General features: G+C 43.6%; 1 protein-coding gene across 1 annotated transcript in view; it reads left to right on the plus strand.

The window, feature by feature from the left end:
* Positions 1 to 19,038, plus strand: part of SPRED2 (sprouty related EVH1 domain containing 2) — a 104,438-nt gene that overhangs the window by 65,367 nt on the left and 20,033 nt on the right. The window contains exons 2-4 of the mRNA XM_054975526.1: positions 8,106 to 8,283; positions 10,275 to 10,443; positions 11,511 to 11,575. Coding sequence (XP_054831501.1) covers positions 8,106 to 8,283; positions 10,275 to 10,443; positions 11,511 to 11,575 — 412 coding nt within the window. The remainder of the gene's footprint in view (positions 1 to 8,105; positions 8,284 to 10,274; positions 10,444 to 11,510; positions 11,576 to 19,038) is intronic.

The following is a 19,038-nucleotide window of genomic DNA, read 5'->3' on the forward strand; positions in this document are numbered from 1 at the left end:
TCACTCCTTTTTACCATTGCATCATGTGAATGCAGATGCTGAATGGAATTAGTGCCGATTCTGAATGGAGTTTCAGCCTTTAATTTGCCTCTTTATTGGATTCCGCCCTTTTCTTTTGTCTGTTCCCGTTTAACTACCTCCACCTTTGACCTCTGACACTATAATGTCTTTTGCTGAATGGGTGCTTTAGAGCCATACGATGATTCCATTGTAAACTGCGGACTCATTAAGCGCACTCCATTCTTAAAGCTTACTGCCTGCTAAATGTTCACTTCTAGACTGGATATTTCTGGAGCAAAGAAAAGGTGTTTTTGCTGCATAGAAGGAAATTTGTCTTGCTGTATAATGTAAGGACTTTGTGGCTTCATGTACACACATTAGGATAGAAATATGAAAAATTCTGTCTGCCTTGGAGAGGTAAATCAGTGTGGCATAAAAAGTAAGAATTTTTGAAATGTGTGGTCTCAGGAGAGAATCTTCTTGATCAAATCCCCCCTCAGTTATGAAATAGTTGCAAAGATTCAATGATTTTCTGTCAGATTTTGATGGAGTAATGAACTTGGTCTCTTCTCGCTGCCGGGAAGCAACAGTTTCACTGGTTTATGCCTTTGTGGCTTCCATGTCTTTTGTTTTTGGTGGAAGGCAGCCGTGTGTGGGCTGTGACGTGGAAACCCATGGAAGAGCTCCACCATTTCCATTGTTCCAAGTAGCTTATTGTCTTTGCTGCAAGAAGCTCTGCCTCGGCTCAACATTGGAAGAGGTGTTCTTGATTTGAAGAATTTCAGCTCTTCGGGTTGGTTTATTGAAGACCTGTGATTTCATCATAGGGAACCCCTTTTCTCTCCTTGCCAAATATTTCAATAACTTCCAGTCTGGGAGTTGGCATGGTTTTTAAGCAGGGAAAGGCAGGGCTTTTTTTCAGCGGGAACGCAGTGGAACGGAGTTCCGGAACCTCTTGAAAATGGTCACATGGCTGGTGGCCCCGCCCCCTGATCTCCAGACAGAGGGGAGTTGAGATTGCCCTCCACGCCGCTGAGCGGCGTGGAGGGCAATCTCAACTCCCCTCTGTCTGGAGATCAGGGGGCGGGGCCACCAGCCATGTGACCATTTTCTCCAAGGGCAACCCACTGAGTTCCACCACCTCTTTTCCTGGAAAAAAGCCCTGAGGAAAGGTAAATAGGGAAAAGTAAGTAGGAGAAGCAGTGGAGTTTCAAGACATCAACAAGACAATTACAGCAAAAGTATTACATGCTTAGCTCCTTTTTGTTTTCGTATATTGGAATAGGAGGTTTAACACGTTTGGGTTTGTCTTCTGTTATAATATGTTGTTCTGTTGTGTTCTATTATAATATGTTGTTATAGCTATGCAGTAAGACTGGACAGTCTTGCAGGGTATCTCTGTGCTCTGAGCAGCCCAGCCAGAACTAAACATGGCTAGCTGCGGGGGAAGTTGGGTCACCGCTGGGAAGGCGGGGCCAGTCTGGGCAAGCCATGCCGTCAAAAGATGGCAGGGGTAGGGTTGAGGGAGAGGCGGAGTTGGGAGTGCAGCTGGAGGAGCTCCCAGCAGCAGGAATAACCCTAGGCAGGCCTGGTCTGGAAGTGTTTTGTCAAGCTCTAAACTACATGTAGTTGACTAAACTTATGTATAAATCCAGTACTAGATCGATTTAATATTGAGACCGGAATGTCAACAAGTGTATATATTTCTGACGTCGAATAGAGGCTCCCAATAAGATCATTTTGGATTGTCTCATCGTAGGTCAAAAAGAGTCCAGTAGCACCTTTAAGACTAACCAACTTTATTGTAGCATAAGCTTTCGAGAATCACAGTTCTCTTCGTCAGATGCATGGAGGGCAAGAAGAAACTGGTCAGATATATAGATGGAGAGGGGAGGGAGGAGTAGATGCAAACAGTGGCTTCTCATCATAGGGTTTCCCTTAAAGATAAAGATGACTCTCTGGGGACCAAGATCAAGATAATCCAAACTACGGTATTCCCCATTATGATGTATGGATGTGAAAGTTGGACAGTGAAGAAAGCGGACAGGAAGAAAACTGATTCATTTGAAATGTGGTGCTGGAGGAGAGTTTTGCGTATACCATGGATGGCCAAAAAGACAAAAAGTGAGCTGTAGATCAAATCAAGCCTGAATTCTCGGTAGAAGCTAAAATGACAAAACTGAGGCTATTGTACTTTGGTCACATCAAGTGAAAATAAGACTCTCTGGAAAAGTCAGTAATGCTAGGAAAAGTGGAAGACAGAAGGAAAAGCGGAAGACCTAAAACAAGATGGCTTGACTCAATAAAAAAAGCCATGTCCTCCAGTTTGCAGGATCTGAGCAGGTCTGTTAATGATAGGACGTTTGGGAGGTCTTTCATTCATAAGGTCACCATAGGTCGGAGGCGACTTGACGGCACAGAACACACAATAAGGTCATCCCAGTCTCCTTAATATTGTCCATAGTTACTGAACTGTTGGCTGCAGCCCTAATGAGTTATGTAGAATCACTGCAAGTCTAATTAGGAGTGCCAAAGTTTTTATGAGCTGCTTTTATGTTGCTAATATTCCGACACAAGCTTAGCCAAAATTTCCAGTCAAGGTTCTGTTCCAATTTTTTTAATCAATTTGATGGCTATTAATTAAAGATTTGAAATTGGAATGGATAGGCATAAATGCACAAAACCAGCTCGAATAGTTCGTATCCCATAGATAGGAACATTGGTGAAATCCCTTGGAATGTGGGTGCTGATAGATCTTTCCGCCCTGCTTAGCAGAAGCAAAGGAGTGGTTTTATTGGTAGAATTCTATAAAAGGATCCCATGATCAAACTTTGGCAGAGTTATTTCCTAGTTTAAAAAAACGAAGAGCTGTAATGCTTTTTTAACCTTAAGTACCAACAGAAGGCAGTTAAACAAATGCCTATAATTTTACATTTATATCCTGCTTCTTAGCCAAAGCCCTGTGATTGCTAAGTAAAGAGCACACCGTGATGGGTACTTAATGCAAATATTCCAGGAAGCATTTTCTTATAAGGTGTTTCAAAAGATACAATGGGCCACAATAATATTTTCAGCTGAAGTAATATGATATAATAATTGCAAGCATGGTTTTTTTTTCAAATCCTTTTTTCCAAAGGAAATGCATTGAATCTACTTCTGAGCAACATAAAACATTATATAAAATCAATACCTCATGTCCACTAAGTTTAATTTTTAAAAAGAGGTGAAGCAAGGGTATGAAAATGTACTTTGTGGATTTTAGCACAGATCTTGCTGTGCTTTGGTTTGATAGTGGAAGTGTAGATTTTTGTGCTGGAACACTCATCCTGTACCAAACCTGAAGATCAGTGTTGTGTTCTATTTATTGACTTTAAAATCTTTTATGCTTCCTTTCCACCCAAGTCAGGCTCCCCAAGGCACTGAACAATAAAAACATTTGAGACATTAAAAAGCATAATATAAAATACTTAAAAGAAATGAAACATGTAGACACATAAGCAGGAAGGGGTAATGGAAGACTACGATAGAGAGTCAAACACGTCTCCATGGGGAGGGAATTCCAAAGTCTCGGTGCCACGACCAAGAAGGCCCTTTTTCAGAATGCCACCTGTCTATTCTCAGATGGCAGGGGCAGCCAAAACAGGGCATCGGGAGACAACCAGAGTGAATGGGTAGGTTCATAGGCATTTTACAGGCCTGCCTTTCTCCCACAAAACAGACACAAGTGAGGTGGTAAAAATAAAAACAATACTTCACAAAATTATCAAAAAATAACCAGTAAAATAGCCACCAGTAGCAATTTCAAAAATGTGTGTCCTTATGCAGAAAAATGGAAAACGGAATTTTGTCCAGATGAACGAACGAATAAATTGTATGAATATGCCTCTGACTAAATTAACTTCTTATATGCACAACAGACCAACATAGGCATTCCAGAAATGTGTAGCTGGAAATTAAGAAAAATCAAGAATAGTTAACGAGGACATAGATCAGTGATAAAATCAAGATCCTAAAAATGTTGACTAAAAAATGTGATGTATATGATTGAATATAGAATGTTGAGTATAAAATTCTGGGTATAAATAATTGAGAGGGAGAGGAGTAATATTACAAAAATTAGCTATGTCGTTATATATCTTGCTTACATTTTTTGTTGTAGTTTAAATCTATTATTCTGTATTCTCTTCAGGATTCTTTACTCACTTTCCATTCTCTTTTTTCTTCTTTTAAATAAAGTTATAAAAAATTGTGTCCAATTCAGATATTGCCTGTTTAATTGGGCATTTAGAAGTGTAAATAAGTCTTGTGTGTGAAGCAGCCAGTAAAGTTCTAAGAGAGCAATCCTAAACAGGTCTACTTGGAATCCTACTCAGGTCTATTCAGTGACACTCCCAGGAAAGTGTCCTTAGGATTGCCCTGTAAATCAAATTTACATGATCTGTATTAACTGAATCCTTGAAAACCAATGCTAACTTATTTTTGCAGTGTTGGACGAAGGTCTAGCAGACCTGGGTTTGAATCCCACTCTGTTATGGGTGACCTTGGGCCAGACTGACTCTCAGCTTAACCTACCTCACAGGGTTGTTGTGAGGAGGTAAACTGCTTTGGATCCCCACTGGAGAGAAAGGCAGGATATATATGAAGTAAATAATAATAAGTTGGCAGCTAGAATTTATAAAAGTTGTGTGTGTGTGTGTGTGTGTGTGTGTGTGTGTGTGTGTGTGTGTGTGTGTGTGTGTGTGTGTGTGTGTGTGTGTCAGACTACCTTCAGAGGAGACTATATTGAGGACACGCTTGACAGATTGTGTCAACACCAGGAGTGCCAACTCCTTTTACTAAGCTATTAACTCTAGCTTTATCTGCAAGCAGCAGGGTATGATAATAAATTGGAAGAGAATTTACTTTGCTCTGGATTCCCGTTGGAAAGAGGTATAAAAGACGTAAATAAATATGCATCCCCATGCTATGAAAAACCACCTGAGGCAGAAAATAGGCACCTTGTCCCTTTCAGACAAAATGACGATTGAATGTATTGCAAGAACCTTGTGTAGCCCATTGTTTCCATATGTGAGGTAAAGTGTAATGTCTGCTAAGTAAAAACATGAGGTCTTCTCCAGTATCTTGGCTGTGAGAATCCTTACAGCTTTTGTTCTGGGTGGGATGAATAAGAACCTTTAAACACAGCCATGGAAAGGACTGGAAGGTTGCTAGGCAGTTGGAGAGTCTCGAGATGAGTATTTTTTCCCCTTCAACTGAGCTAAAATAGAACTCCAACCAGTTAGTGTGATATTTTCGAAACAGCAGCTAGGTCAGTCTGTTGTAAGAAAATTAAAGCCGAAATCAAGTGGCACCTTTAAGACTAATCAAACCAACTGAGTTAGTATTAAAGATGCCCCCTGATTTATGTTTTACTCAGTTAACATAAGCTAGAAAACACCATCAGAGAAAAGAGTGCGTGGGTTCTCTTTGAGTGGTGCTTTCTCACATAACTATTATGTGATCTTTTTTAGAAAAGTTTTTTTTATATTGTATGTAACATTTTGCATTCTGAATAATTGCCTTAAAGATACTCAATAATTTCACCAATTGAAACCAAACCATAATTGTGTGTGGTTTTGTATCACAAAGCAGAGCATCTAATAGCAGGTGTTCCTTGCTGAGGAGAAATATAGGGGAACGATTCCAAAAATATATGTAGCTTTGTGGTCGTGGCTTGGATCTCAGACCTGGCTGTTTGATAAGGCAGTAGTTGCAGCAGTTGAGTACATAATCAGACAAGAAGAGCCCCTAGAGAACCTACATAATGTATTTTGAAGGGAGAAGATAAAAAATGGCTTCTTGGAATAAGACCTCATAGAACCGTATGGTTGGAAGGGATCTCCAGGGTCATCTAGTCCAACCCCATGCACAATGCAGGAAATTCACAACCACCACCCCTCCCCATTCAAATGAAATGGGTTTCCCTTACACATTAACTGAGCATGCTATCTAAATTTCTGAGCGTCCTGACATGGATTTAAATCCATGAACTTTCCCACAGGAAATCAGAAATATCTAACATCTAGAAGGTAAGATGGTGGAACTGAAATGTGCAGAAAGTGTAACCGTAAAGTGCAGGTACATATTTTTGAGGCAGTGAACATAAGTTAAGAATTAGATGGGGCTGTGTTCTGACTCAAACACCATTTCAGAAACCATTTGGGGAACATACATTTATGGAAGATAGTTTCAGGTGGTGTGCAGGAGAAATGCAAGATTTGAGTCCAGTAGCTCCTTAAAGACCAACAAGGTTTCCAGGTATCTAATGATGGGAGCTTTCACTTTCAGAAGCTTAAATCCTGGAAAACTGGTTGGTTTTTAAGGTGCTACTGGACTCGAATCTTACATTTATTAATTGAGAATACTTCTATTTCTGCTAGCCTTGATTGAAAAGAACTACCTTAAAGAATTTTTAAACAGATGGTGAAGGACACCTGTAAAGCTACAGGAAAGAAATCTTTACCATTCGTTCAGCACTTCTACAGCACTTTTGATTGTTCAGAGCATTATGTAGACACTAGTTATATTTTTATTATTCACATATTACGGTTGGGGGGGATGGAGGTTGAGAGCCGCTTACCTACACCCACCTTGCAGGTTCATGGTAGATGCAGGATTCAAAAGGGGGATTTGCCGATTCTTATAGTTCAGAGGGGAATGCAGTCTAAGCCTATTAATTCCAGCAAGATAAGAACGGAGTAACTGTGTAGGATGGCACTGAAAGTCTCTTAGAGCAGAACCACAAGTGACAAAAGGCACAGATTGGACACTTGTCAGCTTCCCTCAAATTTTGATGGGAATTGTAGGCATCCTGGTCTTGCAGCTTGGCTCTCCGACTGCTGTCCAATGGACTTTTCGACTGTCACTTGTCCAACATTCCGCTAAGCTGCCTACATTTCCCGCCAAAACTTGAGGAAAGCTGGCAAGTGTCCAATCTGTGCCTTTTGTCACTTGTGGTTCTGCTCTCAGCGGCTACACATCAAGTATAGAGTGTTGAGAGGGAGAGATGTGATGGGCCATGTGCAAATCTTAAATGAGTTATTTCTGGAATTAAGAATATAACAGTTGTGATCTCTCCAAGTGGACTGTTAGATTATACGTTTTTGTCAATTCTAAATAAGAAAGACCTGAAACTCATAAGTAGTAGGCATTTGTCCAGAAAGTGGAAATAGTAAAGAAGCGCTGAAAATAAGTGAATTGTGTTGGATACAACTGGCACACTGAGATGGGAAAAGAGAACAACATAGTGTTCAGAACTCTGAAATAAGATACGTGCTTATTACATGTTGGGCCACGGGATGGGGGTGGGAGTGCTGTCAAGTCACTGCCAACTTATGGTGACCCTGTGGGGTTTTCGAGGCATAAGATGTTCAGAGGTGGTTTGCCATTACCTGCCTCTACATAGCAACTCTATACTTAACCAGTGCTGATTCGGCTTAGCTTTTGAGATTTGATGAGATTGTGTAGGCTAGGCCATCCAAGGCCGACTCCAGACGGCCCTCCGCATCCCGAAACGTCGCGCGTAAAATGTGAAATATTGCATTTCCGTCGCGTGAGAAAACGCGATGACGCGCGACGTTTCGGGATACGGAGGGCCGTCTGGAATCGGCCCAGGTCAGGGCCTTGTTTGAGCTTCTGGAATAAGGCATGCATTCAATACATCTTTGGGGAGTGTTGAAATAGGAAAATAAAACGCTCATGGTAAATATTTTCCAGCTTATAAAAATGAAACATTTAAGAGTTAAGAAACCTAAATGTTTTAAGGAGAGAATTTAGAGGTTGCAGAATTCAGGTTTCACACATGCAGGTTAAGAACCATAAGCCCAAGTCAGTTAAAGGTTTTTCTGGTGTTGTTGAACATCAAGTTGGATAGTGGTGGACCCTATTCCACATTTTAGTTCCAGGACCTCGGGGGAGGGGGGGTGGAATCTGTTATGAAAAGTGTCTTCATCTGCAAGACGGCTGCTGATCTCTAGGTTTAGATTCTGTAGCTCAAGGTACATGCTAAAATTTGTCCAGTTCCCAATCTGATCTAACCATGCCCTGTTCTTTGTTGTCTGTTACAGTGACAGCTATATTGTTAGAGTCAAAGCTGTGGTTATGACCCGAGATGACTCCAGTGGGGGATGGCTTCCTCAAGAAGGAGGCGGCCTTAGTCGAGTTGGCGTCTGCAAGATTATGTACCCTGAGGGCAGTGGCAGAAGTGGATTTCTGATTCATGGGGAAAGGCAAAAAGACAAGCTGGTAATGGAATCTAATTCAGTCTCTGCTTTTTTTTTTAATAACGAGAAAATGAACCGAACATGCAAACAGCTTTAACATGTGACAAGACTGTGCATGCCACTTCGTGAAAAATAGTTCTCCTCTAAATTCAAAGGAACGTTATCTGTCATCTGCCAAAAATAGCAGCTGCACATTAATGTTTCAAACCTCCTTTAAAAAAAGAAAAATAATGTATATATCCTTAACGCTTTACTCCAAAAAGTGAAACTGATGCTTTATTTTTTCCCCTAAATGCTGCCTTTAACTGCATAATGGATTTGAAGTGTGAAGTATCTGCAAAGCTGGTCACAGTTGCACTGAGTAATTCAAGCTTTTTAAAATGGCAATGAATAATGTATGCCACCTTCTGTTCAAGGTATGGGGCTGGTAGAGAGAGAAGGCGAGAGCCATTTGTCTTGCGGATTGATGCCTACCTTTTTATAGAACTGAGAGGTCTTGCTGATTTGCACCAAATTGAATGGGAAAGAGGGTGGGTCAAGAAAGAAAGCAGGCTTTTTTAATCAACCAAGAGGCCTGAGAAGAAGGTCTTGTTTGTTTTTATCAGTGCCAGTCTTCCCAAAGTGCTCAGAATTGCGCATGTGGTATTCGCCCATTTAATCCCCACAACTCAGCGTGGCGGTAACAAAACTGTCCCGTTGGTTCTTAAGCTCTAATCTAGGGTCACCCACCAAAATATGCAGTATTTATAACTGAATGCCCCTCCCCCCAGCCACAGTTTGGAAATGTGGACAAAAACCGTGCTTCCGATGAAGGCAACTTTATTTATATAGGTAGATGCATTATGTGTATGTACTGCTTTTTGTATAAGGTGGACCAAATTTCACCAGTTGCCCCCTCAGGGCTTGGGAAAGTCCCCCCCAAAGGTGCCAGTACTCCATATCAGTGAGTTCCACCACAATATGTCCCATTTATATCTGTCTTTGACACAACAGGTCTCAGGCACTCATTCCTTCAGACCCTTGCGCCCACTGGCTGTTGGCCTGTTTGGTGTAGTGGTTAAGAGCGATGGGACTCTAATCTGGAGAACTGAGTTTGATTCCCCACTCCTCCACTTGAAGCCAGCTGGGTGGCCTTGGGGGCCAGTCACAGCTTCAGCCAGTCACAGCTTCTCGGAGCTCTCTCCGCTCTCCTTCACTAGCTTTCAGAAGCTTTTACAAACAAGAAGACACAGCTGCCTTGAATCCTGACCTAATTGTCACCCCAGATCTGTAGATCACCCCTGGAGCTATGTGGTCTGCCATCAAGAGTTGTTGTGCTAGTCCAGGCTCATTTAGTTAACTAGCTGTGGTGACTGGATTAGGGCTGCCAACCAGCCAGTAGAGCCTGAAGTTCTTCTGGAATTGCAACTTTTCTCCAAAATACAGAAATCAGTTCCCTTGGAGGAAATGGCAGGTTAAGAGGGTGGACTCTATGGCGTCATGTCCCAACTGGGCTCCCTCCTGAGATATCACCCTCAATATTCCATGAATTTCCCGATCTGGAGTTGACAACCCTTAATTGAATCCCTGGCCTTCCCTGTCCACGTCAGTGTGGCATAGTGGTTAGAGCATCCGACTGGGACTGCAGAAACCCGAGTTAGCCACAAAACTCAGGTCATGAGCAGAGCTTGGGCTGCAGCACTACAGCTTACCACTCTGCACCCCAGGGCTTTTATAGCAGCTACATATTTTTGCAACTGAATCTAGCGGGAGAAGAGGAGCCAAGCTTGGTTAGTGCGGAAATTAAACTCTCTGGGTGAACTAGAAGTGTATCATTTCCTCATCAATCAGGAAGCTTTCGAGCATGTTTCGGTTGCATTCCCCAACTGTTTTTACTGACTACCTCTATGAAGCGAGATCTCCCTGTAGCAGGGAGAAAAAAGCAGTTGGCTCTTTTGAGTACATTAGAGGAAGTCCCCCACCCATCTTTTACTGATAATCATCGCTTTATCTCTGCTTGTGTTTAAACTCCAGGTGGTACTGGAATGCTATGTGAAAAAGGACTTGATTTACACTAAAGCAAACCCTACATTTCACCACTGGAGAGTTGACAACCGCAAGTTTGGGCTGACGTTTCTAAGTCCTGCCGACGCCCGTGCATTTGACAGAGGTGTAAGGAAAGCCATTGAAGATCTCAACGAAGGTAGCGTAAGACGTTTCTCGATCCTTCCTGTTGCAGCAGAAATCTGGCTCTTTGGTCCCAACTTGGAGACTAAAGCCATTTATTCATTTCTACCGGCCCTTAAATCAAAATATCAAATTACCATTTGTGGGTGGGGGGGATGGGATTGAAATGATAAAGCTTTCCATCTGCTGGTGAATCCAAGAACTTGTACATCAGAAGTTTGTCCATTGCTAGTAACCTACTGTAGTTCTCCTGGGGTTGACTGGATTAGGGGAGGGGCCGTGGCTCAGTGGTTAGGGCATCTGCTTGGCATGCAGAAGGCCCCAGATTCGATTCCCAGCATCTCTAGTTAACAAGGATCCGGCAGTAGATGATGTGAAAGACCTCAAGACCCTGGAAAGCCCCTGCCAGTCTGAATATACAATATAGCAGTCTTCCCCTTATGTTGGAAAGAATCGCTGTTAATGGCATCTGTCTCCTTGTTTTCTTGATTATCCTATCAAATACAGTTGTACAACTCATAACCCAGTACCGTTCATGAGATATTAGGACTTCCAACCTTGCCTGCTCTTTGTGTTGGAATAAGTTGTTCAGGGCTGTATGGTTCCAGGTAAAGCAGTTACATTTTAAGACTAGCTTGCTTCATATTTTTCCTTTACCCCCCCTCCAAAAAAAACCCCAATTCAGTTTAAAGACATTTAAATACATTTAAACAGGTTTTAGTCATCTTTCCAACCTACCTACTTTTACCATTTTCAAAGATGTGTTTAAGAACTCGCCAAGAATATCTCGATAAAATTAATTGCTTCTGTAAAAACAAAAATCTTTGGCCATGGTCCAGAAGAACATATACATCAGATCCAAGCATGCAGCTGGCGTCTTTGTTAGGATTTTTTTTTCTGGCACAGCCTGCTTATGTTGCCAATGGCTTTTGAAATGTGGGCCAATTTTAAGACGGGCTTCTGGGCCAAAAGGAAGTGCAGCGCAAGCTGCCAAATCATAGTCCTTCACAGCCATCTAAGCAGGTCTGCTGGACTGCAGGAGCAGTTTATAAAAATAACATACATCATCATATGTCTTCCTAGGATCCACGACTTCCTCCTCCACCATCCATAATGAGACTGAAGTTGGAGATGACGATGTCTTTACAGTAAGTACTTCTCACTGTTTGGTTTTCATTCAGTGGATTTGTGTGTGTGTGTGTGTGTGCGCGCGCGCGCCCTGTTTTTTACACACACACAGATCACTTCGAAAGTTGTTTCATAGAGAATTAAAAAGAGCATTCCAGGAGGGAAAACTGGGCCCAAGTATGATGGAAGAATGCCTGGCTGCTGCCCCCACCTCCCCCGCAGATGGTATTGTCTTGGTTATGGCACTTGGTAGCTTGGTTATGGCACTTGGAGGAAGATGAATCTAGCCTCAGAGGAAGGATGCCCAGCTGCTGCCTCTTTCCCCTCTGATGGACTTAGTTATGGCACTTGGTAGCTTGGAGGGAGATGAATCTAGCCTCAGAGGAAGGATGCCCGGCTGCTGCCTCTTTCCCCTCTGATGGACTTAGTTATGGCACTTGGTAGCTTGGAGGGAGATGAATCTAGCCTCAGAGGAAGGATGCCCGGCTGCTGCCTCTTTCCCCTCTGATGGACTTAGTTATGGCACTTGGTAGCTTGGAGGGAGATGAATCTAGCCTCAGAGCAAGGATGCCCGGCTGCTGCCTCTTTCCCCTCTGATGGACTTAGTTATGGCACTTGGTAGCTTGGAGGGAGATGAATCTAGCCTCAGAGCAAGGATGCCCGGCTGCTGCCTCTTTCCCCTCTGATGGACTTCGTTATGGCACTTGGTAGCTTGGAGGGAGATGAATCTAGCCTCAGAGCAAGGATGCCCAGCTTCTGCCTCTTTCCCCTCTGATGGACTTCGTTATGGCACTTGGTAGCTTGGAGGGAGATGAATCTAGCCTCAGAGCAAGGATGCCCGGCTGCTGCCTCTTTCCCCTCTGATGGACTTCGTTATGGCACTTGGTAGCTTGGAGGGAGATGAATCTAGCCTCAGAGCAAGGATGCCCGGCTGCTGCCTCTTTCCCCTCTGATGGACTTCGTTATGGCACTTGGTAGCTTGGAGGGAGATGAATCTAGCCTCAGAGCAAGGATGCCCGGCTGCTGCCTCTTTCCCCTCTGATGGACTTCGTTATGGCACTTGGTAGCTTGGAGGGAGATGAATCTAGCCTCAGAGCAAGGATGCCCGGCTGCTGCCTCTTTCCCCTCTGATGGACTTCGTTATGGCACTTAGTAGCTTGGAGGGAGATGAATCTAGCCTCAGAGCAAGGATGCCCGGCTGCTGCCTCTTTCCCCTCTGATGGACTTCGTTATGGCACTTGGTAGCTTGGAGGGAGATGCAACCGGATTCAGGCATGATGGATAAAAAAAAAATCGCAGAGGATTATTTTCTGTGGACTCAGGTGCCTTCGTTCCTTTTCACAAACAGATGTGTTGCCTTCCAACCTGGTTTGCCCACCCTGTGATTTATATACATGGAAAGTCTTTGCAGATGGTGAAGAGCTAGTGGCTAAGAATGTAGGCTGTGGGTGAAAATATTAATGGTCTCATGCTGTGATACTCACTCTGTGGCCTGAGAGCCACATGCGGCTGGGTCTTTCAAATCTCTTCTGATTTTGGTTTCTGAAGGTTTTCTTTCCATGCAGCGGATACATTAGAGATGTTCAGCGCATATGTTAGTCACATGACTCTTTTGGTTGACGGTGACCGTGAATGTGGCTCTGTCTAAGCCACAGAAAGTATCACAGGTGGTACCAAGATTTTGCTTGTGGTTGTGAAACTTGACTTTCTGTTTCAGGTGGGGTAGCAGTCTTGGTCTGCAATAGATTGCAGTATCCAAGATACGTGACACCAATCTTGACTTCCTGTGATTCTTTAAACAACAGTTTATTGGGACATGTTTCACTAACTTAGTAGCCCAAATCCTGCCATGCTGCACAGCAAAATTAAAAGCCTTCCTGTAGCCTAGGGGACTTGGGTCTTTACCTGGAAGGAGGATTATTAAGATGGAGGAAAATTTCAAAGTTTTCGGAGTGAAGGGGTTGGATACATGCCATTACATTTATATCCCACTGTTGCTTTGAGCTCAAAGCAGTGTATATAGGGTTCCCAGATAATTTCTTTCTTAACCTGAGCAAGGTTATGGCACCTGCACACCTTCAGATTATTGGAAAATTTGGCCTCCAATAAACTTGAATCCACCAGAGGCTTTCTGTAAATGCTGGGGAGGGGAGATTACTCCAGATGTGTAGTATGAAGATATTTATGCAAGGCAGTCTTTTGTTTATTTTTAAAATAGTAAAGAGTCCGGTAGCACCTTTAAGACTAACCAACTTTATTGTAGCATAAGCATAAGCTTTCGAGAACCACAGCTCTCTTCGTCAGATGCATCATCAGCTTTCGAGAACCACAGTTCTCTCTCATCTGACGAAGAGAGCTGTGGTTCTTGAAAGCTTGTGCTACAATAAAGTTGGTTAGTCTTAAAGGTGCTACTGGACTCTTTACTATTTTGTAACTACAGACTAATAGCTAACTCCTCTGGATTTATTTATTTTTAGTTATTTTATTTATACCCTGATTTTCTCTCCAGTGGGGACCCAAAGCAGTTTACATCCTTCTTCTCCATTTTATCGTCAGGACAACACAACTGTGAGGCAGGTTCAGGCAGAGGGCTAGTGACTGGCCCAAGCTCAAGGTCAAAGTAGCCCAAGCTTCTATGGCAGAGCAAGGATTCGAAGTTGGGTCTCCCAGATCCTAAGTGAAGTACTCTAACTGCCATGCCACACTTTATCATTGATTTCTTACTGTGCCACGTTTTCTGTGTGAGAAAAAAAATTGCTCCGTGGAGTATAAAGGCAGAATCTGTGGACTGAGGCGGTTGCTTCCCAGTATTTGAAATACGTGCTCATGCTGTGAGTCTGGGCCTGTTCTCCTGCACCCAGGTCTCCCGTGACCGTTGTTGGCCTGTTGTTTTCATCTGTTCTTTTGTCACAGTTGTAAGACAAACAGCAGCAGGCCAGGTTAAAAGGTTACTTCCTCTCCTCCAGAGTGAAACTATCATTAGCAGCTGCTTCCCAGCTACCTGCCAGAAGTGATTTATCGATCTCAGGAAGGAGGAGCTGGAATCGCTGGCTGTTGTGTAACAACCATGTAGCAGTGTCTTTTGAGCATATTTCCATTTCCATACGTTACTGTGTATGTACGTTTTCATCTGTCTGGGCTTAACATGGTAGTGCTGTGTGTGCGCGCGCGCGCCATACTACAAAGTGAGGACCTTGTCTTAAAAATAGTCCCTTCCTGACAAGGCCAAACAAAATAGAAAGCAAAACAATTCCACCAGAGAAACCCCCCAGTGTAAAATTCTGCACACAACAAGTAACCAGTTGTGGAACTCATTGCCTGTGGATGCAGTGGTGGCTGTTCGCAGAGATGACTTTTAAAAGGGATGTTACATTTTGCCATGCGCATATTTTTGTGTGCTTTATTACAGCTAATTCATGTGGAGTTTTGACTGTATGTTTACTGTGGTTTAAAATGCAGTCCTCTAAGGGAAGAAAGAAAGGGGCTGGATGGGTGAGTGGAGTGTGTTGTGGTTGGTTTTCTATGGTATTGATAGGAGTCGTCCAGAGGGAAAAGAGTTCAGTGCAATGTACGAGTGTCGTTATTTATTTACTTCATCTGTACCTCACCTTTCTCCCCCAATGAGGACCCAAAGTGGCTTATTCTCTTCTTCTCCATTTTATCCTCACAGCAACCCTGTGAGGTAGGTTAGGCTGAGAAGGTGTCTCTGGCCCAAGATCACCCAGCAAGCTTCCATGGTGATTCGAACTGGGTCTCCCAGATCCTATTCCAGCACTCTAACTGCTACATAACACTGGCTCTCATTGTTAAGAGTTGTTCTGGGGAAAGAGTGGAATGCTGTAATCTGAGGGGAGTCTGTGTATTCTTTTCTTTGTAGCTATTATTAGCAAAAGTGGCAGCTAAAAATAAGTCTTTGTAACTGAGTCCATTAGAAACATTTGGAGATCTGTACCTGCCTTGAAACCATTACATTTATGAACTACTATGAAACCATTATGCATATGTACTTAGAAATAAACTCTAGTTCTGTTTAAGCAAAACATCTGTTTTATCTAGAATAAAGGATCCTCTTTTACCTCACAACCCCCTCCCCACATGCTAACCGTTCTGTCAGTCTACCAAATATAACTAAGCCATCCTGTACGGTGGGTCAGACTGAAAGAGAACTAAGATGAGAGCCTTTGGCAGCAGCAAAAATCTAAGGGAACACAAAGAAAGACAGGGAGGCAATGCAAGTCTCATAAAGAGAGCAAAATGCTACAGAGGATTGGACAGGGCTTTTTTTCAGCTGGAACACAGTGGAACCGAGTTCCTGCACCTCTTGAAAATGGTCGCATGGCCAGTGGCCCCACCTGGGCGAGGCCACCGGCTATGTGACCATTTTCGAGAGGGCAATTTAAACTTTAACCCCCCCCCCCTTGTTCCAGCTGACCCAAAGTGATGTCATTGTGCGGTCCTGAATTCCACCACTGAGTTTCACCACCTCTTTTCCCAGAAAAAAAGCCCTGATTAGACTGATTCATGGAGGATCGGTCCATCAGTGGCTGCTTGGCCATGATGAACCACAACCAAAGGCAGTCCTAGGAGGGAATATCACAGAGGTCTTAGCCTCTATGCCCTGTTTGTCAGCCCGTCATATTTGGCCTCTGTGTGCAACAGGATGCTATGCTAGATGGACCACTGGTCTGATCCCGCAAGGATTCCTCTTATGTGCCAAACTGTGTCCCGTTGATTTTCCATAGGGAAATAAATCATATGCTTAACTCTCTTTCAGTGAAATTCAAGGGGATTAAAAGGGCTTCAGCTCCGACTTCGTATTTCCAAAGGCAAAGCTTGCCTTTTTAAATGTCCTCCTTACCGTATAATGCAGTGTTACCTGAATGCCAGCGCCTCCCTGCAGTTCCTAAATGTGTTCCATATGGCTGAAAATAAATGTCCTTCCCTGGAGCTCTTGTCCTTCTCTGGAGGCAACCTTATTCTAGCTAGTCATTTGTTCTGCCTCTGTTGAGAACGCATTGGCTTGCCAGCAGTCTGAATGTGGACTTTGCCTCCAATTAATTAATAACACTCTCTCCACTCAGAGCATTTCCCTTCTGATAAGAGTCCTTCCGTCAAGAAGGGCCCATTGAGTCACGAGGTGACATGTTCTTGGACTCCACAGCCACAATTTCGCTGTGCAGCTGAGCTGAGGACAGCCATGATATGAGATTCCAAAAAATCAGTGAGAAACTTTTTTGTGAAGTGAACAACAGTGCTAGACTTGGCAATCCGTAGCAGGCTGAAAACCATATGCTTTGGTTCCAGACTGAATTTTCTGCTACCGGAAGGCACTTCTGTCAGTGGAACAGAACTCCCTGTCTTCCACTGCAACGACGTGATTTCCCCAAAACGTTTGTGCCCAGGGGCCAGGGGACATTGTGAAGAGCTTAGTGGATTGTGTGGGGGGGGGGGGACAGAAAAATTGTGTTGGACAGTATCCTCCATTAACACAAACTGAAGTTTGCACATTCTTTACAGAAATGTACTGCGATGGCGTGTATTTTAGAAAAGTAGTCCTGGAAGGCTTGTGTGCCTAATAATACAATTTTACTTTAATATAAATAACACATTTATGTGTGGTACCTACTAAAGCATGTCTTGCCTTCATGTGTGTTGTGTGTGTGTGTGTTGTCTAGTCACAGCTGGCATATGGCAACCCCTTAGGGTTTTCAAGGCAAGAGACAAACAGAGGTTGGTTGCCACTGCCTGCTTCTGCTTAGCGAGCCTGGACTTCCTTGCTCTCTCAACCGAGTACTAATCAGGATTGACCCTGCTTAACTTCTGAGATCTGATGAGATTGTGTTCTTGAGATCTGAAAGCTCCATACCCTGGAAATCTAGCGCTACTGGACCCAGTCCTGATCTTTCCTACTTTTATCTGATGAAGGGAGTTTGTCTCTCAAAAGCTTACACCCTAGAAATCATAGAATCACAGAGTTGGAAGGGGCCATACAGACCTTCTAGTCCAACCCTCTGCCCAATGCAGGATGAGCCTAAAGCATCTCTGACAAGTATTCATCCAGCCTCTTCTTGAAAACTGCCAGTGAAGGGGAGCTCACCACCACCTCCCTAGGCAGCTGATTCCACCTTTGAACTACTCTGACCATGGAAAAGTTTTTCCTAATATCCAACCGGTACCTTTCTGCATGTAATTTAATCCCGTTGCTTTGAGTCCTATTCTCTGCTGCCAACTGGAACAGCCCCTTGCCCTCCTCCAAATGACAGCCTTTCAAATATTTAAAGAGAACAATCATGCCCCCCCCCCAATCTCCTCGTCTCCAAACTAAACATTCCCAAGGCCCTCAGCCTTTCCTCGTAGGGCTCAGTCTCCAAACCCCTGATCATTCTCATTGCTCTCCTCTGCACCCTCTCGATTTTGTCCACATCTTTTTTGAAGTGAGGCCTCCAGAACTGCACACAGTACTCCAGGTGTGGCCTGACCAAGGCAGTATAGAGAGGGACTATGACCTCCTGCGATTTCGATGATATGGCCCCTTTGATACAACCCAGGATTGAATTAGCCTTTTTTGCCACCGCATCACACTGACTGCTCATATTTAGTTTACAGTCCACTCCAAGATCTCTTTCTTAGACACTACTACCCAGAAGTGTATCCCCCATCCTGTATTTGTGCTTAACGTTTTTGTGGCCCAGATGTAACACTGTGCACTTACCTGTGTTGAATTGCATCCTGTTCACAACCGCCCACTTGTTGGGTCTTTAAAGTGCTGCTGGATTCAAGTCTTGCTCTCCTACTGCAGACCAGCACAGCTCCCCACCTGAAGCGCTTCTGCCTCTGACATTCTAGTCACTGCAGCCTGCTGGAACTGGGTGTCTGGAACAAGATCGCCGCTACTGCAGGCAACCTTCAGCATTTAGTTCACTTTCAGCAAAACCTAGAAGGATAAGGTTTGACACCGAAACTGGGCTTTACCTTCCCAACACTTTTCCACTCCCCTCACCTTTTCCTGGTTGACTCTGCTGCGCTCTCCAGAACCAGCACTGGTCCATCATCTCTTGCTTGTTATTTTTATTTTTCAAAAATTACCTTGCCAGTTGAATTTTCATTGTTTTTCCTTTGAATTTTAAGACTTGGTTTCTGATTTGGGGGGGGGGGGGGTGCAGTCACATCCCCGGTTATTTGTGGACACGTCCTCTTCCTGCCATTTGCGTGTTCTGTCTGGCAAGCCAAGACTGGACCATGTTACGGATGGAGGAAGTTGCCTCTGGGTTACTCACAGGTCACCGCTTCATCTAAGGTTGAGCTCGCACATTGTTGGATGTTGTGCTCTAGCCATCATTTGCAGCTGGATTTTTTCTGCATGGACAAAGCAATCCACTTGTGAAACATTGCTGTAGTTCACCGATAAGCGTGATAGGTGAAAATGTGTAGACTGAGAGCCAAAACCAATGAGATATCTGACGCATGGAGGACACGCGTCAAT

This window comes from Eublepharis macularius, chromosome 1 (assembly GCF_028583425.1).
Source record: "Eublepharis macularius isolate TG4126 chromosome 1, MPM_Emac_v1.0, whole genome shotgun sequence".
NCBI classification, from domain to species: domain Eukaryota; kingdom Metazoa; phylum Chordata; class Lepidosauria; order Squamata; family Eublepharidae; genus Eublepharis; species Eublepharis macularius.